This window comes from Pipistrellus hanaki (assembly GCF_964339955.1).
Source record: "Pipistrellus hanaki genome assembly, chromosome: 4".
NCBI lineage: Eukaryota > Metazoa > Chordata > Mammalia > Chiroptera > Vespertilionidae > Pipistrellus > Pipistrellus hanaki.
The window spans coordinates 95,344,296-95,365,631 of record NC_140506.1 but is presented as its reverse complement, the minus strand read 5'-3'; the positions used below and the strand labels follow the sequence as shown (position 1 = coordinate 95,365,631).

Here is a 21,336-nt window from a genome sequence, read left to right as displayed (position 1 = left end):
CGCTTCCCTGAGGGGCCTCAGGCCACCGGAACCACGGATGGACTGGCTGGCTCACTGGCCTGGGAACCAGCAGTGGAGAACTTGGCTCTCATCAGAGCAAGACTTGGGGAGCCACTGGCCGGCTAGCCTGCAGTTCCTCCACAGGGACAACGGAAAGAGGGGCTGGTGCCCTGGCAGGTGCCCCCCCTTCTCCCTCCCCAGTAAACGCATGCTAACCATGGGTGGCACTGGGTACCCCAGCATGCCCAGTCCATGGGCTCCTGGTTATTTTGGGGTGTGGGTACAGCACCTGCACTGCACTCCCTCTAAGAAATGGGCTCCGGAGAATCCTAGCAGCTCCTATCGGAGCCCAGCCCGGGAGAGGGTCAGAGGAGGAGGAGGCAGGGAAGGCCACGTGACCTGAGTCCCCTTTCCCCTTCTCCCCACAGGTCCCTGCCCAAAGATTTATTTCCCCTTTGAGGGATTTCCAAGGAAGACATTTCCTCTGAAGGAAGGGTGAGTGGGCAGGGCCCTCCCCACGGCCTTAAAATAGGGCAGGCCCACAGCTCACTCCCCGCTTCTCACACTGGGTCCCCACGCTGGCCTGAATGTCAGGAGCTTCAGGTTTCCCTAAATATAGGTCCCTGCCCGCGGGGAGGAAAGGGCAGGGGTCACTGGAGAGGGCTGGGGACATGGGCGGGGCGGGCAGGAGCGCTTTATAACCCAGCCCGGCGCCGCCCGGCTCACTCGCTGCTGACCAGGCCCTGCCCGCTCCTCCGGCCTCCAGGTGGGCGCCGCGGGAGGAGATGGGTGGGGAGGGCTGGAGGCGACCGAGTGAGGGAGACCTAGGCTGGGGGCGCGGAGTGTCCTGGGGGCTGATCGCGTGGGACGGGTTTTATTCTGAGACGTCAGTGCACGGAGCAGTTTCCGTGGCTCAGCCCTGCGTGGCCGCAGCCAGCCGGCCCTGTGCCCGTGGCCTGCGCGGCGCGTGGCGGGCTGCGGGCGGGTCGGCGCCGGTGAGGCTCCCCGGGGCCTGGGGAGCCGCGTGCAGGGCGGGCGTGCCGCCCCGACCGCTGCCTCCCGGTCCGCTCGCTGCCCTTCCCTCCGCCGCTGCCGGCCTCACGGCTCCTGCACTCGGACCAGCGACACGGGAGGGGCGGCCGGGGCTCCGAGCATCCGGCAGGCGTGGCCGCCGGGCCGGCCTGAGCTCGGGGTTCGGTGACCGTGTGCCATCCTGGCACCGCGCGGCCCGGAAGCCGGGCCCGGGCCAGGCAGGCGAGGGAAGCGGAGCTCGGGCTTCTCCACCCGCGCCCCCGCCCCCGCCCCCGCCCCCTCCCCTCGGTGCTCGAACCGGCTGAGTCACGGCGCCCGGAGGGGGGAGGGAAGGGGGGCCGGACGGGGGTAGGGAGGGGGACCGGGCGCGGGATGTGGCCCGAGTCACGTCCGAGGGGGGCGGGGAGGGGCCGGTGCTCGCTGCCGCCTCCGGTGCCTGCTCTGCCTTCGGGGCGGCGGCTCCCGCAGCCGCTCGCCCGCCATTGGGCGCCGGGCCGGCCGCCCCGGAGGGAGAGCCCGGGAGGCGGGCGGAGGGCGGGGCGGCCTTATAAGGCGGCGCCTCGGCTCCCGGGGCCGCCCCCGGAGCAGCAGCCGGCGTTCCGCTCCGAACGCGCCGCAGAACCCGCCGTAGTGACGGCCGCCGCGTTCGCTGCCTCCGCCGCCCTCCGCCCGCCGCCCCGGCCGCCCGTGCCAGGTGAGCGCCTCGCCCCGTGCGGAGGCCTCAGACCACCGAGAGGGCCCCCGCCCCGGGCCCGCATCCCCTCCATCCCCGCCGCCCCCGCCCGGCCCGGCCCCGGCCTCCCCATGGCGCCCGCGCTCACTGCGCAACGCGGCCCCGCGCTGAGTCACGGCGGGGAGGAAGCGGCCGCGGAGAAGCCCGCTCTCCTCCCCTTTCCTGCCCGGGCCCCCTGCCTGGTGCAGAGGGTCGCGGCCCCCTGGCCTCTGCGGGGCCCAGGGGGCACGGGGCTAGGCCGCCCGCAGACCGCCCCAGGGCTCCCGAAGGCGGGCGGGGCCCCGCCCGGGGAGGCGGGCGCCCCTGGCGAGGAGGGGCTCCCCCTGGCAGCACCTCGTGCCCCATTAACACCTTCCTATCTTTTCTTATCGGGTGACCTTGATTCTGAGCCTGGAACCGCTGCGGCCCGCGAGCAGACTGGAGCCTTTTTCGGGGGAAGGGGTGGGGCGCTTGCCTCTCCTCCGCACGCTTACCCTGCATGAGCAGTGAGATCGGCAAACTCCCCTTCCTCCGCCTCGCCCGGCTTCCTCTGCTGCCCTTCCTGGCCTCCTGATTCCCTCCTACGCCCCCCTCAATGCCCTTTTCCGAACGCCCCCCCCCCCCCCCGCCCGACCTTGGGATGCCCTTGAGGCCTCGGTGCCTGTCCCAGCTCTGCGCTCCTGGGTGGAGCGGAGGGAACAGCCCTGGGGCAGTCAGTCTGGGCTCTCACCTCAGACCTGACCCTGGGGTTGCTGTGACTGAATACAGACCTTTCCTTTCTCTGGCTCCTCTCACAGGAGGGGGTCGGCCCTCGGCATTATGCACAGCCTCTAAATTCTGAAATACTGCGGTCCGCTTTTGCTTCCAGGCAAGGTGACCCCATGGCTAAGCGCAAGCCAGGGGGGTCGGGCTTCTACACGAGCCATCTGTCCATGGCTCTGGCCTACTCCTATGGCCCAGAAGTCAGTGTACAGCCCCACTCTCAGCTGGGCGGCCCCCAGCCACACAGGGAGTTAGGAAAGGTACAGGAGGTGGCCCAGTACAGGGAAGTCGGGTGTCGGGGAGAGCTGGGGAAGAACCCCGAGACCTGCTGGGTATGGGGAAGGGGAGGTAGGGAACTTTGCCCTGGCGAGGGGCTCTGCTCATTGGGAGGCCACTGGAAGGCCCAGCTAACCCATGCCCCGCCCCCCTCATCTGTCTCCTGCCCAGGCCCTGTCGACTGGCACCATGCCCTACCAATACCCAGCGCTGACCACGGAGCAGAAGAAGGAGCTGAGTGACATCGCTCACCGCATTGTGGCTCCGGGCAAGGGCATCCTGGCCGCAGATGAGTCCACTGGTGCGATCAGGACCCAGTGGGGGGAGGGCCCAGGCTTGGGGGGTGACAGGCTGACCCCCCTATGACCACGGGCTATTGCTCTGCAGGGAGCATTGCCAAGCGGCTGCAGTCCATTGGCACTGAGAACACCGAGGAGAACCGGCGCTTCTACCGCCAGCTGCTGCTGACGGCCGATGACCGCGTGAACACCTGCATCGGGGGCGTCATCCTCTTCCACGAGACGCTCTACCAGAAGACAGACGACGGGCGTCCCTTCCCCCAAGTGATCAAATCCAAGGGCGGTGTTGTGGGCATCAAGGTGAGGAGGCTGGGCCTCGGTGTGAGATCTGCAGGGAGTCTGGGAGAAAGAAAGGTGGAGGCTGGGCCTCGGTGTGAGATCCGCAGTGAGTCTGGGGGAAAGAAACCCAAAGTAATAGGCTGGAGGGCTGAACATTGGGCCGGGAGCCTGGAGACCTGGGTGGGGTCTACCCCAGACCGGATGTAAGGAGAGCTAGAAACTACCCGGCTTGGTATTTTTAATCCTTGAGGTCCTGAGAGCAAGGCAGTGGCGTGTTTTGCTGATGGAGTTAGGAACTAGTAGGTTCCCAGGCTGTCTGTCAAATAATAACCCCATGTGCCCTGCCTCAGAGACGCCTGAAAACATTTGCAGACCAGGAGATAAACTGAGATTAGGTGAGGGTGGGGCAGAGGAGGAAGTAGAGATTGCTCACATGCCTTATATTGTCCTACCCAACAGGTAGACAAGGGCGTGGTCCCCCTGGCAGGAACCAATGGCGAGACTACCACCCAAGGTGAGAACTGTTTGGCTCCCTGCCTGGCCGACCAGCCCACCCGGGTTGGCGCCCCTCTAAGTGCCCAGGATGAGCGGGAGCCACTTGCCCCCTCCTCTGCCATGCTTAGACCTCTCATCCCCTTCCCAGGGCTGGACGGGCTGTCTGAGCGCTGTGCCCAGTACAAGAAGGACGGAGCTGACTTTGCCAAGTGGCGCTGTGTGCTGAAGATTGGGGAACACACCCCCTCAGCCCTTGCCATCATGGAAAATGCCAACGTCCTGGCCCGTTATGCCAGCATCTGCCAGCAGGTGGGCCTGCACACCCCCAACAGGCCAGCTCCCATCTCTTTTGCTTCCAGAATGCCAGCCAGCCTGCCGCCCGTCTGCCAGGATATCTTCCTCCCCCACGGCAGCTGCTCCATCCGGATCCTCACGATCATCAGGCTTGAGCCTGGGGGGGACCCTGGAGGGCTGTGTGGGTTGATCTGAGGAGATCTGTCTCCTATCCCCTGTGAAGCTGAGGGCTTTGAAGCCACGAGTCTCTGTCTTCGTGGAGCTAGGACCTTGGCCAGTGGGTGTGGGGAGCTGGAGGAGGAGCTGCAGGTAGAGCGGAGGCCTCCAGGGCCTCATAGCACTCTGTCCCTCACCCACAGAACGGCATCGTGCCCATCGTGGAGCCCGAGATCCTCCCCGACGGGGACCATGACCTGAAGCGCTGTCAGTATGTAACCGAAAAGGTAGGTTGCTTCCTGCCTGGGCGGGCGGTGGGCTGGGCAGCTGGGCCGAGGGCCTTGGGGCTGACTCCTGTCCCCCCACTCCACCCACTCTAGGTGCTGGCTGCCGTCTACAAGGCTCTGAGTGACCACCACATCTACCTGGAAGGCACCCTGCTGAAGCCCAACATGGTCACCCCAGGCCATGCCTGTACCCAGAAGTTTACTAACGAGGAGATCGCCATGGCAACCGTCACTGCGCTGCGCCGCACAGTGCCCCCCGCTGTCCCTGGTGAGACCCATGCTCTCATCCTGCCCTCTGGGAGGTAGACACTGTATCCACAGTGTGCGCCGATTGGTCTGGTTTCCCGGTCAGCTGCTAGGAACCCTCCCAGTCCCCAGGATCCCGGACCACAACCCCTCTCCCCATCTCACCTTTGTTCTACAGGGATCACCTTCCTGTCTGGAGGTCAGAGCGAGGAGGAGGCATCCATCAACCTCAATGCCATCAACAAGTGCCCCCTGCTGAAGCCGTGGGCCTTGACCTTCTCCTATGGCCGCGCCCTGCAGGCCTCTGCCCTGAAGGCCTGGGGCGGGAAGAAGGAGAACCTGAAGACCGCCCAGGAGGAGTATGTCAAGCGCGCACTGGTGAGGATGGAGCCGGAGGTGGGCAGAGTGCGGGGTGGGTGGGATTCTGAACACAAGCCTTACTCTGGCTCCTCTCCCCTCTTAGGCCAACAGCCTCGCCTGCCAAGGAAAGTACACCCCAAGCGGCCAGGCTGGGGCTGCAGCCAGCCAGTCCCTCTTCGTCTCTAACCATGCCTACTGAGCAGACGCGATCTAAGGCTGCCCTCGATCTAAGGCTGCCCGTGAACACTCCAGGCCTCACCCCCTCCCACATTCACTCTTAAAGAGGCCGCATCCCAGGCTCCAGGCTGCTCTTTCCCAGCACTCCTGCCTCCTTGTGACACTGGTTGCGTGGTGTTGTCTGTGTATGCCAACTCCAATGCCCTTTCCAGCCCACTGCCAATAAACATCTATTTAAGGGGGCGTTTCTTGTCCATGTCTATAGCGTCTGGGTCAGGGGAGTGTCTGGGGAGGGGGCCGAGTCAGAAGAAAGAGCTCTTGTTTTATGTTCTTCCTTAGATAGGGAAATGGTGAAGGGGTTGGGTAGGACTTTCCTGTTTTGTTTTATAATTGCCCAGGGTTTCAAGAGGAGAGCTTGTGAAATTTCCTCCAACCACCAGAGGCTCTTTCCCCTTCTAGCAGCATCAGATAAGCTCACAGTTGGGGGGTGTGTAGAACTGCTGGCTGTAGGAGGCTGCAGGCTCAGCCTCTTAGGCCTTAGGCCTCGGGTGCAGAAGGCCCTTGTGACAGAAACAGCCAGACAACAGCTGAGATTTCCTGGGTCTCTGAGCCAGGCAACATGAAAACGTTCTGTATGAGTGGGTGTTGTTTTTCCATTTTAAGCTTCAGACTTTATTGCTGGAGATCACACTGTTTCTTGGTGGAAACAAGAATATTAATGCAGGCTGGTGGGTGTGGTTCAGTGGTTGTGGGTCGACCCATGAACCAAGAGGTTCGATTCCTGCACAAGGCACTTGCCCGGGTGGTGAGTTCGATCCCCAGTGGGGATATGCAGGAGGCAGCCGGTTGATGTTTTTCTTACGATGTTTCTGTCTAAAAAATGGATAAAACATTCTTTTTTAAAGAATATTAATGCAGCCCTGCAGGTGTGGGCCCAGCTAGGCTTCAGAGGTGGAGCGTCCATTTAGGAACCAGGAGGTCATGTTGCCATTGCAGGCTCAGACTCCCCAGGCTCATGCGAGGGGCAGTGGATCAATGTCTCTTACCATTGGTGTTTCTCTTTCTCCCTGTCCCTCTTTGAAATCAATAAAAAGATATTTAAAAAAAGAATCTTAATGCCTATCTCCTTAAGCTACACTGTTGAGTTTGTCAGTCTTCAATAGGGAATGGGATTAGAACTGGCTACTCAGTCTTCTTGGGCTTTGGAACCCCTTGAAGAATCTGGAATCCTCTCCAACACCTCAACAATGCACACACAGACAGGACTCGGGTTCTAGGTTAGAACTGAGCCTCTAGCTGCTGCATTCCATGGAGCCAGCATGAGGGCCCTGCGCTTACCCGTCATGTCTGGAACCCTTCTCCAATCACCCAGTCTGGATGCAGCAGCCCCTACCTACACCAGATATTCTCAACTGTTGAAGATCCCAGTCATCACCAGGGACCTAACATTCCTGCCACTTCTCAGATTTCCTGATAGGGGCCCTTTCCTGTCAGAGGGAGAAAAAAAAATATCTTGACCTGATCTCTCTGGACCTACTAAATCCATGTAGTGATAGGTATAGACTGATGAACCCTAGGACCTTCTAGGAGTTTAAGAACTTGGTCCTTTCCTTCTCTGTACATTTGTAAATGCTGCCTACATACAAATTCAACACTCTCCTAGAGCCCCTGCAACTACTGTGCCTACCGTCAACTCTGAAACGTCTGAAATAAAGCAAAAGAGAACTGAAGGTCAATAGAAGACAGTGAAAAGGACATTCCAAAAGGGAGCAACTTGTACAAGACCAGTTCAAGGACTAGTTGCTTCCTCGGCCTGCAGCAAAAGCGACCAGGGAAGCAGAGGAACTCAAAGACCACCTTAGGGAGCTTTGGACTTCTTAGGACAGTGAATCCTGGAAAGCTAAATAAGAACACAGCTTTCCTAGGTTCCAATTTCAACATTGATTCAAATCCCAAATTCTTAGCTATGCAAATGTGAACAAGTTACTTAACCTCTAAGATAGTTTCCTCCTTAAAAAAAAAAAAGAATAAAGTTTGAAGACGACAGAAAGCAACGGAGGGGTGTCAAGGGGACTACTGAAATCAGGCCATGTCGACCGGCCTCGGCCTTTAACTTGGAGGCCCTCCCCTGCAGAGCCCTCCGTGGCCGTGGAGAGGCCGGGCTGGATCGCTTCGCCCACCAGAGAGCACTCGGGGTGCCCTGTGCCAGGCCTGTGGGCACGGGCTGCCGGGGTGAGCGAGGCGAGTTCCAGCCTCCGGATGTAATGGAGGCGGCCGACCACCACCGGCCCACGAAGCGTGTCACCAAGGCCCTGGCGGCGCCGGCAGGCTTCAGCCGCCGCCACTGAGCAGCGATGACGGCCCGAGAGCGCACCCCGCGGCCACAGGAACTTCTGGCCGAGGCTGCCATCCGGGTCTCGGCCCCTCCGCCCCGGCCGCAGGCGGCGGCGAGGGCGCGGCGCGGGGCAGGGTGTGTATGACGTCACATCCGACGCGCAGCGGAACTCGCCTCCCGTGCTTCCGCGGAGGGGCCGGAAGTAGAAGCGGCGGCCCGGAGCGGAGGGAAGGAGGAAGGCGGGGAGCCCCGGAGCCGGAGCCGAAGTCGCAGCGGCGGTAAGGGCCGGGGACCCCCTAGGCCACCGACCCCAGCGGGGGCAGCCGGGGCGGCGGGGCGTGAGGGGGCGGGCCGGCCTCGGAATCGAGTGGCCCCCCGACACACACCCTGGCACCCCCGAGGGACCTTCTCACCGACTCGCTTCGCCTCCCAGGAGGGCCCTGTGCGGCGCGGAGGGGCGGCGGCCCCGGCTCGGACCCGCCGGGGTGGGCCATGGCGGAGATCAGCGACCTGGACCGGCAGATCGAGCAGCTGCGGCGCTGCGAGCTCATCAAGGAGAGCGAAGTGAAGGCCCTGTGCGCCAAGGCCCGGTGAGCCCGGCGGGAGGGGGCCGGCGGGAGGGGGCTGGGGGCCGCGGCCAGTGGCCGGCCAGCAGCCCAGCAGAGAACTTCGGCCTGGTTCGTCCTGGAAACACCCCCAGAGGAGAGCCGACAGGGGCCTCTTCCCGCGGGGAGCAGCCAGGGGGAAGGCAGACCTGGACAGAGACACCTCAACTGTGGGGTGATGTGTTCGGGGAGGCGGCGAGTGACAGAAAGCACGGAAGACGCGCAGGGAAACACCCCTACTATGTGCTGGGGGGACTGGCCTCTGCGGGCAGGCCTTGCAGGGGAAGGTGTCAAACAGGAACGTCAGCAGGAACAGAAGAGCAAGGCCGGAAAGCTGAAGACTCTGGTTTATAAACTACTTCAAATTCCACCAACAACCCTTCAAGTTGGGTAGTATTGCCCCCATTTTACAGATGAGGACTCCTGTTCAGAGTCAGCCGAGGGAGGGAGGGAGCCTGAAGCCAGTTCTCCGTGTCCTGCGCTTTTCAGGCGCGGAGGGGTCCTCTGTGTGCAGTGTGGGGGCCTGACAGGGTAGCCAACAGGCCGGAGCAGAATTCGGCGCGGCGTGAAGGGAGGCCCGGCGTGGCGTTCGGTGGGCGCAGGATGGCTCGTGATGACGATCCCAGGCTTTGGAATGGCATGGCTGTGGGCTGGAATTTGCGCTTTGCCACGTACTATCTGTGTGGTGGCCCCTGAGGTCTCCGAAACGCATTTTTTTTTTTCTTTTCCATCTGTAAATTGGGAAGAGTAGTACTTAATAAGATGGCTGTGAAGAGTCAGTCAGTCGGTGCTCGGGATGAAGTTAGCTTAGTGCTTTGGCACAGTGAGTGCTCAACAACCCTGGGTGTCACTGTTATTGCTATGTAAGGAGATGGCAATGCTGATGTGGACTGAAGTGGTCAGGGAATGTCTAAGAGAAAGGGGCCTCGAAAGATGGAAATAATTAGGGTAGCTGATGGGAGCAGGGCCAGGGAGGGAGGCATTCCAAGCAGGGTGAGAGTAAGATTGGAGGCCCTAAGGTATGTGAGCAACAGTGAGGAAATCAGTTACCTGCCTCCTCTCCGGTGCTATTTGACTGTGGCTTCCACCAAGCTGGAGACTTGTGAGAAAAGAGCCAGCCTTGGCCAGTGTGGCTCAGTGGTTGAGCAACGACCTGTGAACTAGGAGGTCATATTTTGATTCCTGGGTGGGGAACATGCCTGGATTGAGGACTTGATCCCCAGAAGGAGACGTGCAGCAGTCAATGATTCTCTTCATTTGACGTTTCTATCTTCCTCTCCTTCCCTCTCTGAAATTAATAAAAACTTATTTAAAAAGGACAGAGAAGAGAGCCAGAAAAATTACCCTATATTTACTGAGTAACAGAAACACTATTAGCCTGGCTTTGTACTGGCAAAGAATTTATATCCACTTCCTCCCCACAGGAGTCTTGTGAGTTTGGAATTGTTTGCTCTGTTTTACAGAATGGCCCTAGCTGGCTTGGCTCAGTGGGTAGAGCATTGGCTTGAGAACTGAAAGGTCCCAGGTTCAATTCCAGTCAAGAGCACATTCCCGGGTTATGGGCTTTGATTCCCAGTGGGGGACTTGCAGGAGGCAGCGAATCCATGATTCTCCATCATCATGGATGTTTCTATCTCTCTCTCCCTCTTCCTTCCTCTCTGAAATCATTTTACAGAACAGAGGCTGTGACTTCTAGAGGCACAGTGACTTGACTAAGATCCCCCAGAGAGAGAATGGCAGCGCTGGGTTCTGAGTTTGTGGCCGTCAGGCTCTTGCTTGGCTCCCTCCCACCCCAGACACGCTAGCCCCCAGGCAAGGCCTTTGTGGGTTTGGTGAATAGGCAAGGCTCCCATTTATTTATTTATTTATTTATTTATTTATTTAAAAATATATTTTATTGATTTTTTACAGAGAGGAAGAGAGAGGGATAGAGAGTTAGAAACATCGATGAGAGAGAATCATCGATCAGCTGCCTCCTGCACACCCCCCCACTGGGGATGTTCCCGCAACCAAGGTACATGCCCTTGACCGGAATCGAACCTGGGACCTTTCAGTCCGCATACCGACGCTCTATCCACTGAGCCAAATCGATCTTGGCAAGGCCCCCTTTTAAATGCTTGTTTGTGGCTCTTCCATGCTTTGTCTGCTTCCTCTGTCTTGATGGCATTTTTAGGAACTTAAACCAATTGCTGCCTGGCACCATTCTTTTTCCCATATGTCTTATAGGACCTGGATCATTTTGGTGGTGGTGATAGCTAAAGCTTGGAAAGCATGGTGGAGTTTGCAGAGAAGTTATATATTCAGTCACCATTGTGTTTTGCAGCAGCCCTACGGAATAGGCAGGGCAGGAGTGGGTATTTCACCGAAGAGAATCTGAGTCTTAGAGAAGATAATGTCTTGCCCACAGTGTGACAGATGGTAGGAGGGGAGGTTGGTTTTGCATCCAGGTCTTTTACTGTACCCCATGCTCATGGACAGCCAGGCAGAGACAGACTGTGAGAGGCAGCAGAGCTCAGAGGACTGAGGGGTGGCAAGGTCATGTCCAGCTGACACGGAGACGGAGCTAGGAGGTATTAGGTCTGAGCTGGCCAGTGTTATCCCAGGCCCAGTCAGAAGGAGGGCCAAATCTAGCTCCTTGGCCTCCTGGGACCCACCAGTGACCCAGGCCAAGGCTGGTAGTGTGGAGAGCTTTGGCTTGCTCAGGGAGTATACAGACTTGAACTCTGGGAATTACAGAGTCCTGAAGTGTATGAGCTGAACTTGCTCTTATTAAAAAGTCAGCATATTCGAAGAGCAGGGGATTTTGAATCAGGTGGTCTTCAGTACGAATTCTGTCGCTGAACAGTATGACCTGGTCAAGCCACTTGACCTCTCCAAGTTTTGAAATCATCTTGATCATGAAACTCAAATGAGATTGTTCATATCCAGAGGCAGGCCCTGGCATTTTGAGCACTTACAAAGGCAGTGTTAGCTGTGGAGTAAAGGTGAGCAGGTGCGAGCCCTGAGAGGGCTGGGCCTGTGCTGCTGGTGACAGAGATGGGGCCAGAGGCTGGATCTCGATTCCAGACCATGCTGAGGCCCTCCTGGCTCTGAGGTGAAGTTTTGACCCTGAGTCTGGGAAAGGTTGGCATAAATTCTCAGGAAGTTGGGCTCCTGGATTCCAATTCAGACACTCTCCAGCTTTGTAACCTTGGTCTTGCCCCTTTTTTCTGAGCCTCGGTTGTTTAACCGTCAGATGGGGATGAAAAGAAGCTCCCCCAATCAGTTGGAAAGGTCATTATAGGCCGAAACCCGTTTGGCTCAGCGGTAGAGCGTCGGTCTGCGGACTGAAAGGTCCCAGGTTCGATTCCGGCCACGGGCATGTACGTTGGTTGCGGGCACATCCCCGGTAGGGGTTGTGCAAGAGGCAGCTGATCGATGTTTCTCTCTCATCGACGTTTCTAGCTCTCTATCTGTCTCCCTTCCTCTCTGTAAAAAATCAATAAAATATATTTTAAAAAAAGAAAGGTCATTATAAGCAGTTGATAAGGAACGATTTTCAGTACAAGATGCAATGATTTTCAACACAAGATGCAATGCGGGTTGGAGATGCTGGTTGCTGCAGGGCCCCCGGACTACAGCCAGTCCTCTCCCTCCCATTCCCAGAAGCAGACACCTCCTTGGGGCTGTCTTGTCATGCAGATGCCCTGAGGGACCTGTAGGAAATGCAGAGTCCGGGAGACTGTCAGGGCTGAGCAAGTCCTGGGCCACATCGGAGGGGCTTGATGAAAGCACTCAGGCCCGGAGCCAGGTTGCTTTGGTTCAAGTCCCACCTGTATGACTTCAACCATTTTCTTTATCTGAGAAGTGCCTGCCTTTGAGGGTCGTGCTTTGATTGCATGCGGCATCCATGCAAAGCTCATGCTAGAATCCTGGCGTGTGGTGTGAACTGGAATGTTCACCACTGCTGTTATCATCGAGGATGAAATATGGTTCTAAAATTGGGTGTCTGAACCTGACAGCGGTTTTATGTCATGTTCACTCACTTAAGTCAGACTGCATTGCAAGGGAAGAAGAAAGAACGAAGTCCTCACTTTCTCTAACTAAATAATGAAAAAAAGCAACAACATATCACTTTGAAGATCACTGATGACTGGCCTGCCCAGGGCAAGCCCCGTGTGCCTTTAGCCAGCCTGGGAGAAGGCCCCTGTGCGGGAGGAGAGCCTGTAGATCTCCAGGCTGAGGAGCAGTGCGGGGAGCAGGGGCTCTGCGGGCAGAGGTCTGTTTTCTGGGCGTGCGGGATGCAGGAGAGGAAGCGGTGGAGGTGAGGGTTAGGCGGTCATGGCTGGGAAGGGCACAGCCTACCGGGCAAAGGCTTTGGAAGCTAGAACGGGAGCTTAGGCTTTGGCTTGTTGGCAGCGGGGGAACCACGGGAGGGTACTGAGCAGAGAGGGCTGTGGCCAGCCTTTCCTGGGGAAATTGCACACCTCACTCCTCTCCTTCCTTGTAGAGGTTCAAGGATTGCCACATATCCTCCCCTCCCCCCCAAAAAAGATCAGGAACTGGGCTGGGCTGGGCAGGCCGGGCTGTGGTGACCCTGTTCCTCTGTCTCCAGAGAGATCCTGGTGGAGGAGAGCAACGTGCAGAGGGTGGACTCGCCAGTCACAGTGAGTACCCCGTCCCTCCGAAGCCGAGCGTGGTGTTTTAGGCATGTAGACATTCCTGTAGTCTCGTGGGCTCCCCCATCCCTGGGGGCCCCCTCTTCAAGGGCCCTCGCTATGAGAAACGGAAGTTACAGGAAGGGTCTTGGGATTTGTTGGAGAGATGCTCTTGGCGGGGGCAGAAGGACCCTTAATTGGGTAAGTGATTCTACTCCACATGTTTCTGTGAGCTCTTTGTCAGGAACTCCGTTCTGGGTACCTTGAGGGGAGTCTCTGCAGGAGCCGCACGTCTGAAAAGACCCGGCTCTCGCTCTTCCCAGAGATTAGTTGGCATTCGTTGTGGGGTGGAGGTTGGTTCCAGACGCGGCTAACTTGGGGTGGGAGAGTAGACTTGGACCCTGAGAGGCAGAGGCTTAGCGGGAGGGATAATCTGAAGAATCCCCTGGGAGCAGAGGCTTTTAGACGCTGCGTTCCCACACACCTTCTCACTTCCAGGTGTGCGGTGACATTCACGGACAGTTCTATGACCTGAAGGAGCTGTTCAGAGTGAGTGTGGGTCAGCACTGGGGAGGTGGCTGGGGTGACCGGAAGGCCCCTTGGAGAGGGAAAGCTTTGGCTTTGGGGAGTGGAGTGGGGGCAAGAGGCCTCTAGTTCGGTGGGCCCTTTGTGAACGAAGGGCTTCCACTTGGCCGAGTAGGGGACAGTTTAGGACCTTCTCCCTCCCCCCAGGTGGGTGGCGACGTCCCTGAGACCAACTACCTCTTCATGGGGGACTTTGTGGATCGTGGTTTCTACAGCGTGGAAACGTTCCTCCTGCTGCTGGCACTAAAGGTGGGGACCGCTGTCTCCGGAGCCCAAGCCTGGCCCACCTCAGGCCTGGCCTTCTGCATCCTTTCCGCCCCCCTCCTGCTCCATCCACCCCCGCTCTGAGCTGTGCTGCTACTGATGACAGATTCTGCTTGGCAAGGGTGGTCACAGACGCTTTCCTTGACTTGGGGGCGCCTGATTGGGCCCCTGGAGGATGAGGTCAGAGGGGTGGCATTGTAGGGGAGGGAAAAGAGGCTCAGACTGTTCAGAAAATGACAAGGAGTTGAGTTCAACTGGATACAACATCCACTGGTGGGAGAGAGGTTGTAAGGGGCCAGATGACAAAGCACCTTGAAGCTAAGGGCTTGGTCTCTCTCCGGTCGGTGAAAGAGGAGCCTTTAGGTGTGTAGTTGATGCCCCGGCGGGGAGGGGGTGGGAGGGAGGGACTTCGTATTTTCTGAAGGAGGGCTGGGAGCCTGTGAGGTGGGTGTAACACCATTCAGGCCAGAGATGGCATGAATCTGGGCCAGACTGGCGATGAGGATGGAGTGGGGCTGACAGATGTCAGGAGATGTAGGAGGGAGAGAGAGCCTGGACCCCAGCCCTAGCGTGGTGGTTACTTTCAGGTTCGCTATCCTGATCGAATCACCCTGATCCGGGGCAACCATGAGAGCCGTCAGATCACACAGGTCTATGGCTTCTATGATGAGTGCCTGCGCAAATACGGCTCGGTGACCGTGTGGCGTTACTGCACTGAGATCTTTGACTACCTCAGCTTGTCCGCCATCATCGATGGCAAGGTAGGCCGCCCGGGCTCCGTGGGGAGGGGAGAGGTGGGGGAGGCGCTGGGCCTCAGCCTCTTCCTCCCGCCTTGCCTCTCCCTGTAGATCTTCTGCGTGCACGGGGGCCTCTCCCCCTCCATCCAGACCCTTGACCAGATCCGGACGATTGACCGAAAGCAGGAGGTGCCTCATGACGGGCCCATGTGTGACCTGCTCTGGTCTGACCCTGAAGGTGAGGGCAGGTGGGGCAGGGCAGCCAGGCTTTGTCCTTAGTTTGCTGAGACACTGAGTCCTTTGGTAAAAGCAAGTACCTTGAAGGGACACTCAGACCAGGTATGTTTGGGGAAGAGTAAAGTGGGCTGGTCTGCACTGGCGTCTGTCCCTGACCTGCACCTGGCTGGCACTCTCAGAGCAGGGGCACGGGTAGCTGGGTGCTCTGAGCTCGGGTGGAATTAGGGCCTATGTGTCAGAGGCTTGTTTAGGACAAAATCATCGGCTTCCTGTATGCGTAGGGGCTTTTGCAGAGGTCAGATGCATATAATGATCGGCCCCTGAGAACCCCTCATTTTGGGGGGGACCTGAGCTTGTATGGAGCAGGGCTGAGGTTGAAAGCCAAGGTACCAGTCCAGGGCTCCTTCTGCTATAAGACACAGTCTGCACTCTCTCCCTGCCACGCCCAGTGCCCTGTTACTGCTCCCCGACTAGCTGTGGCAGCCCCTGCTCACCCCGTTACGTGGCGAGGTTCTTAGAAGCGGCTCCTTTCACTCACCCGTGTGCCTCTTTGGACAGTAACTGGCATGGCCACTCAGACTGAGGTGACTCCAGCTATCAGGAAAGTCTCATCATGGGAGCTTACCTGCTTCAGCATCTGCAGCCCTGTCCCTCAGGACCCCCCAAATACCACCAGGCCCTGTCCTCTTGCCCCACAGGCCTGATGGGGGGCAGGGGCGGGGGGATAGGATATGCTCCTTCGAAGGGCAGTGGGCAGTCAGATGCCTTGAGGCCACCTCTCCCCATCTCTGCCTTCGTTTGCCTCAGACACGACCGGCTGGGGTGTGAGCCCCCGAGGGGCTGGCTACCTATTTGGCAGTGACGTGGTGGCTCAGTTCAATGCAGCCAACGACATTGACATGATCTGCCGTGCCCACCAACTGGTGATGGAAGGTTACAAGTGGCACTTCAATGAGACTGTGCTCACTGTGTGGTCGGCACCCAACTACTGCTACCGGTGAGCTGCCTGGGTCGGGAGGTCACGGTGGGGGGCGGGATCTGGGCTGACACACTCTAACTGTTGCCCTCGCCCTCCCTACCTGCAGCTGTGGGAATGTGGCAGCCATCTTGGAGCTGGATGAGCATCTCCAGAAAGATTTCATCATCTTTGAGGCTGCTCCCCAAGAGACGCGGGGCATCCCCTCCAAGAAGCCCGTGGCCGACTACTTCCTGTGACCCCTTTGGCTCTGCCCCCCAGTCCCGCTGGCCCTTGGACCACTGTGACTCGACCCTCTTCTCCAGCGGGAGGCTGGGCGTGGGGGGCTGTCCCCAGCTCGCTCTCCCTCAGAGAGGGCACTTGGAGGGTGAGGACTATCTCTGGAGAGGCTCGGAGCCTGAGCTGCACGCTCCTCTCCTCTCTCCCCACCTGAACCATGAAGTTTCCAATAATTTTTGTTTTTCTTTTTTTCATTTTTTTTGGTTTGTTTTTAGATAAAAATTTTGAGAAAAAGAAAAAATTCTAATAGAAGAACTACGGTCTTTGGATTTGTGTCAGACTTGGTTGGGGATGAGCAGTGCTGCTGCCTGGGACCGGGGATGGACCCTCCAGGAAGGTGAGGCGAGGTCAGCTCACTCCCCGAGCCTCCGGTCCACCCTGAGAGTGGCCGCTCCTGAGCGAGGTAGAGGGCAGGCTCTCAGACGCCTGTTCAATTCTCAGAACAGTGAGTGTCAGGACGTTGCCTCCCCGTTTTCCTGAAGAGGAGCCAGGCCCAGAGCGAGTGGATTTGCACACACAGAGCCAAGCAGCTGGAAATGGCAAGTCTAGATCAGGGGCCGGGGTCTCCCCCAGAACCTCTGCTCACCCAGCCCCAGTCCCTCCCGGGGCCAAACACCATTCGCCCAGTGTTTCCAGAGCACTGATGCCTTTTGAGTTTTATTAGCAAAAATACTCTGGTGTGGCTCGCACTGGGGCAAGGAAATAATGACTGGCTGAGCCCAAGGGTGAAGCCAGGAGTTGGTGGTGCTGGTCCAAGGCCCCATTTGGCCGGCAGAACCTCCCTCTTCACACGGAGGTGAGAGCCTGGAAGGGGAAGCTGGCCCCAGCTGGACTCCCAGCAGCTTAGCCAGAGCTTTGAAGCCAGAGGGGGGTGGGAATGAAGTCAAAGTGTGAAGTGGGGTGGAGGAGGCCCAAGGCAGCCATTTGGTGTGGGGGAGGGGGTCGGTAGAAGTGAGGGGGCTGCAGCCTGGGGGAAGGGGACTGTGATGGGAGACTGAGGGAGGCAGAGGGGCCCGGCCATGGCTCAGTACATTGGTTTGGAGCCCATATCCAGATAGGCCCCCGGGTAAGGTAAGGGCAAGGGGCCCCCTTGGAGGAAATGCGAGGCAAAGGGTGCTGGGGGTGCAGCTGCTGGGTATCCTGAGCCTCCCGGCCCAGGCTGCAGCTCTAGGAATGCAGCCGAGTACGGGGCAGGGCGCCCCGAGTCTGGAGCCTGAGGGAAGCTGGGGTTCCTTAAGGGGAAAAAGGTATCAGAACACTGGAGAGGGACCCAGACTGGGACGGCCCAGCCTGTGCCCTGTCCCGCTCACCTGGTTGGAAGGTGACTGGGAGCCCCGTGGAAAGCTGCAGGGTGCAGGAGGTAGGCCTCGGCACTGGAGCCGCCGCACAGAGGAGCCGGGGCCGGGGCAGCCTCCCTGGGCGCCGGGGCCTGCTCTGGGTCTGGCTCACGAACATCCCCGCCCAGGGTGGAGTCACAGGGACCACCTGGTGCATCTTGGGAGACAAAAGAACCAGGGTGGGCTAAGGAGGATCAGCACCTCTGGCCTGGCCCCATCACCGTGGGGCTACACTCACCTCCACTCCCATAGGCCTCTGCGGCTGCTGGCTCTGGGCCCCGCAGTTTCCTCTTAACACGGGCATCTCGCTCCCTGGGAAATACAGCGATAGTGATGACACTATCACCAGGTACCAGGCATTCACCCCACCAGGTGTTATTATTACACTCATTTTTCAGATGAAGGAACTAGAGAATTAAATAACTAGAAAGTATTCCCACTTAGAACTTTCCCGTGGTTTCCTTGCTCTGCCCATCTTCACTAGCTGCCTTTCCGTCTTCTCTTCTGCCCCCTGTTCACCTGCCGAACAGTTCAGGCTTAACTTCCTCAAGGAGGGCCTCTGACCTCCACAGCACAACGTGCCCTCTCAGGTAACATTTATAACAGTTACACTGTTACATTTGTTAGGGTCACCTTTTGATTAATGTCTTGTCTCTTCTGCCTTGAAGGCAAGAACCAGTTCAGGGGACTGTACTCAGAATAAAAGGATAAACCTTTGCTGTTGAACATAACCTGTCTCCCTGCAGGGCCCTTGCCCATGCTGGCTCCACACTCAGCATGCTGTTCCCAAATGCCCACATGGCTCCCTCCCACATCTCTGTCCAGTCTTCTCCAAAGTCTCTTCTCAGTGAGGCCTCTCCAGGCCTCTTATCTAATAAACACTTCAATTCTTCTTCCTTGCTTTCTTCTGTCTTTAGAACTCATCCTGACCTCTATTATTTCTCTTGTTTGTTGTCTACTTTGCCCGCCAGAGTATTAGTTCCATGAGGACAGGGCTTTCGTTTGTCCTGTTTACTGATGCTTCTCCGGTGCCTACAACTGTGCCTGGCACTAGGTGCTAAGCAAGTATTTGTTGAATCAATGAATGAATAAATGTTTCTATTTACCATTGAATGTGTATTAATCACCCACTGTGCGCACATAGTGGGGAATTAATAAACATTTGTTGAATGAATGAGGGAATGAACGGTGCCCACCTCTTACAGTTCCTGCCATTCTCCCGGAAACCCTTGGCAAAAGGGTTGGCTGCAATCTTCAGTTGTGTGATCTGGGGGCACAGAGCCAGAGTCAGAGCTCCTGCAGCTGAGGGAGGGTACCACCCCCACCCCTCAGGCAGGGTCACTCACCCGTGGGTTCTGGTAGGCCGTCACGGAGATGAACACGGTCTCAGGGAAGCGGAAGGAGGCAACGCCCCCCCAATGTTGGCTGCAGAGCTGTGCGGCCCGCACGAGGTGCACGCGGGGCTGATACTTGTGCATGGAGTGCAAGATCAGCTGGGAGGGAAGAAGCAGGAGTGACCCCTAGCCCTGGGCTCCAGCCCCACCCCCAGCCTGGGACCCCAGCCTGGGCCTCACGTGGCCATGAGGGTCCAGGGTGCTGTTGGTGAGCTTGACACGATGGAAAGACACAGGCTGCCGCATCCAGTGGGCGCCGGTAGCGGGGGAGTCGGGGTGAATGTAGACACGGTCAGGCAGGCGAGGCTCGGCTTTGCCGCTGGGCTCCCAGCGCCGGCCCTGCCAACGGTAGCGAGCTCCGTCCACTGGCACCACGTCCAGAAGGAACAGGTAGCGGGCCTCGGGGTCCAGGCCAGTGACGGACACGCGACAAGCAGGGAACATGCGTCTGGGTGGGAGAGAAGATGGGTGAGCCTGAGCTACCCAACAGCCACAAGCAGGCACAGCACTGACAAGGGAGCAGAGCCCCCAGCTCAGCTGGAGTTAGAACGGAGGGTAGGGCCTGGAAGCTGTGTCATCCCATTTTATAGAAGGGCAGCATGAGAGCAGCTTAGGTGATGTGATCTGATCTGTCACAAAGGTTGAAGCAGAGCTCGCAACCCTGTCTCTGGGCCCTTCCAACTCCATTTGCAGAAGCAGGGGTGTCACAGTTTTCTCCTGGAAATCTTGCCAGGAGCCTCTGTTCTCCACCCCGATGATCTCATCTGGTCTCCAGCACCAGAATCTACAGCCACTGGACAAACTTGCTTCAGGGAAGTGGGGGGGAAAAAAAAGCCCTGGCCGGTGTGGGTCAGTGGTTGGAGTGTTGGCCCTCACACCTGAGGGTCTCAGGTTTGATTCCTGGTCAAGGGAATGTACTCGGGTTGCAGGTTTGATCCCCAGCCCTGATCTGGATGCATGTGGGAGGCGGCAACCAGTTGTGTTTCTCACATTGATGTTTCTCCCTCTCCCACTCAAAATCAATGAAAAAAAATGTTCTCTGGTGAGAATTAACAAATAAAAGTGCGCGCGCGCACACACACACACACACACCCAACCCTGCTTTCAATGGAGAAGATACCATGCCAGGGCCCAAGTTCCTGGCCTAGATAAAGACCTCCACAAGGCCACACAGTGGCCACATCGCTGCCTCCAAGGTGACCCTGGACCCAGTCATGTACTGACAAACCCTAATGCTAACCTGATCCTAACCAGACTTCCCTGATGCTGGCCACTGGCTGCCCTTGACTCTAGTGATAGTCTGAAGCCCAACTCCAGCCATAGACTGACCCCTTGGTCTAGGCCACATACTAACTAAGCTATAATCCAGCCAGACTCTGGATATGGCCCAGACCTATGCCTCTTGCCACAGACCTTCGCCACAGCATGACCCATGACCAGTCACATTCTGAACTCACGGCCCAGACCACAGTCACGTTCCGAACTCAGGCAGAGCTCTAGCCCCCCTGGAAACCCTCAAACTGGCCCCCTCACCAGGAATTCCACCTTTCCCAAGAGACCCCCACCAGGACACACTGGGTCCTCTGACCCTGGCCCAGCCCCCTCACCTCCCAGCTTTGGTGATGATCATCTCTGTTCCCACAGAATTGAACTCTTTCCACAGCTCCTGGTTCTCCAGGCTCAGGCTGACTCCAGGGAGTGAGTGAAGGGCCTCTGGGGCCGGAGGAGACGGCTCAGCACCCAGGGCTGGGGGCAGAGGGGGAAGAGGTGGGGGAGCCGCCAGGGTGCGGGGAGCAGCCTCAATCCCGGAGAGGAAGCAATCCAGTTTGGGAGTGTCCAAATCTGGAGACGGGGGGAGAATGAGGAGCCAGCCCAGGTCCACAGCAACCCTCAGTCCCGCGCAGGAGCTCCTCCCAAAGCTCACCAGGGTAGCGGTACCCCTCTGCCAGGGCGGGCGGGAAGCTGGGCTCGGTCACGGGCTGGGGGGGCCCGAGGCGGTAGCCGGTCCCCAGGGAGGGGTACAACTCTCTTGGATGATACATGGAGTAGTCCTGTCTGGCCTCGGGTCTGGCTGCCTAGAGTCTCCTGGTGCTGGGAGATGCCCCCTTTATAGCTCACAGCTCAGCCCCTTCCAGACCCAGGATCACAGCCCCTCCCTCTTTGGGGCCCTGGAGTTGGGCTGGGGTGGAGACCCCTGGGGCCTGGAAAGGGTACAAGAGGGGGCCGGATACCTGGGCACCTTCCCCCGCAGGCTTCATTGGCCTCGACCCCCTGCCCCTCATTACATAATTAACTCCTCGGCCTGATTGATCCCCGGCACTTGGACAGGGACGCAGTTTGGCGCTTCCGGCCAGCTGGTCCCCGTTCCCACGGGGGGAGCCGCAGCTAGGGGTAAGCTACTGAGGGGGCGGGGCCTGCACCCTGGGAGGGAGCCTGGAGTCCTGGGGCAGACCGTGGCTGCTCAGACTTCCCTATCAGGTGACCCCCACCACCCTCACTTGGAGGATGGGGCTTGGAGGGATGAAGCACGAAGGGAGGGAATGAGCCGGCTGGAGGGAGGGAGCCTGAACAGATG

The 21,336-nt window shown here is 58.4% G+C and overlaps 3 protein-coding genes across 5 annotated transcripts; 2 read left to right on the top strand and 1 right to left on the bottom strand.

Annotated features, from left to right (window-relative positions):
* Positions 1 to 422: 422 nt before the first annotated feature.
* Positions 423 to 5,618, top strand: ALDOA (aldolase, fructose-bisphosphate A). Of its 3 annotated transcripts, none has more exons than XM_084882966.1 (9): positions 423 to 495; positions 2,954 to 3,083; positions 3,170 to 3,381; positions 3,820 to 3,874; positions 4,004 to 4,164; positions 4,509 to 4,592; positions 4,686 to 4,860; positions 5,017 to 5,216; positions 5,302 to 5,618. In XM_084882966.1, the coding sequence occupies exons 2-9, from the start codon at positions 2,972 to 2,974 to the stop codon at positions 5,395 to 5,397; spliced, it is 1,095 nt and encodes a 364-aa protein (XP_084739092.1). In that variant the 5' UTR covers positions 423 to 495; positions 2,954 to 2,971; the 3' UTR covers positions 5,398 to 5,618. The 3 variants fall into 3 exon arrangements, with proteins under 3 accessions (XP_084739092.1, XP_084739091.1, XP_084739090.1); XM_084882965.1 differs by lacking the exon at positions 423 to 495 and adding an exon at positions 531 to 766; XM_084882964.1 differs by lacking the exon at positions 423 to 495 and adding an exon at positions 1,567 to 1,726.
* A 2,233-nt stretch (positions 5,619 to 7,851) lies between these two features.
* On the top strand, positions 7,852 to 16,297 carry PPP4C (protein phosphatase 4 catalytic subunit). The gene is made up of 9 exons (XM_084882979.1): positions 7,852 to 7,988; positions 8,144 to 8,300; positions 12,910 to 12,961; positions 13,451 to 13,501; positions 13,685 to 13,786; positions 14,389 to 14,562; positions 14,650 to 14,776; positions 15,583 to 15,772; positions 15,861 to 16,297. Exons 2-9 carry the CDS (start codon positions 8,203 to 8,205, stop codon positions 15,988 to 15,990), a joined length of 924 nt encoding a protein of 307 aa, XP_084739105.1. The 5' UTR covers positions 7,852 to 7,988; positions 8,144 to 8,202; the 3' UTR covers positions 15,991 to 16,297.
* Positions 16,298 to 16,423: 126 nt separating this feature from the next.
* TBX6 (T-box transcription factor 6) lies at positions 16,424 to 20,818 on the bottom strand. The gene is made up of 8 exons (XM_084882992.1): positions 20,686 to 20,818; positions 20,369 to 20,603; positions 18,942 to 19,209; positions 18,714 to 18,860; positions 18,564 to 18,634; positions 17,606 to 17,679; positions 17,341 to 17,524; positions 16,424 to 17,262 (listed from the first exon to the last, which is right to left on the bottom strand). Exons 1-8 carry the CDS (start codon positions 20,801 to 20,803, stop codon positions 17,055 to 17,057), a joined length of 1,305 nt encoding a protein of 434 aa, XP_084739118.1. The 5' UTR covers positions 20,804 to 20,818; the 3' UTR covers positions 16,424 to 17,054.
* Between the last annotated feature and the right edge of the window lie 518 nt (positions 20,819 to 21,336).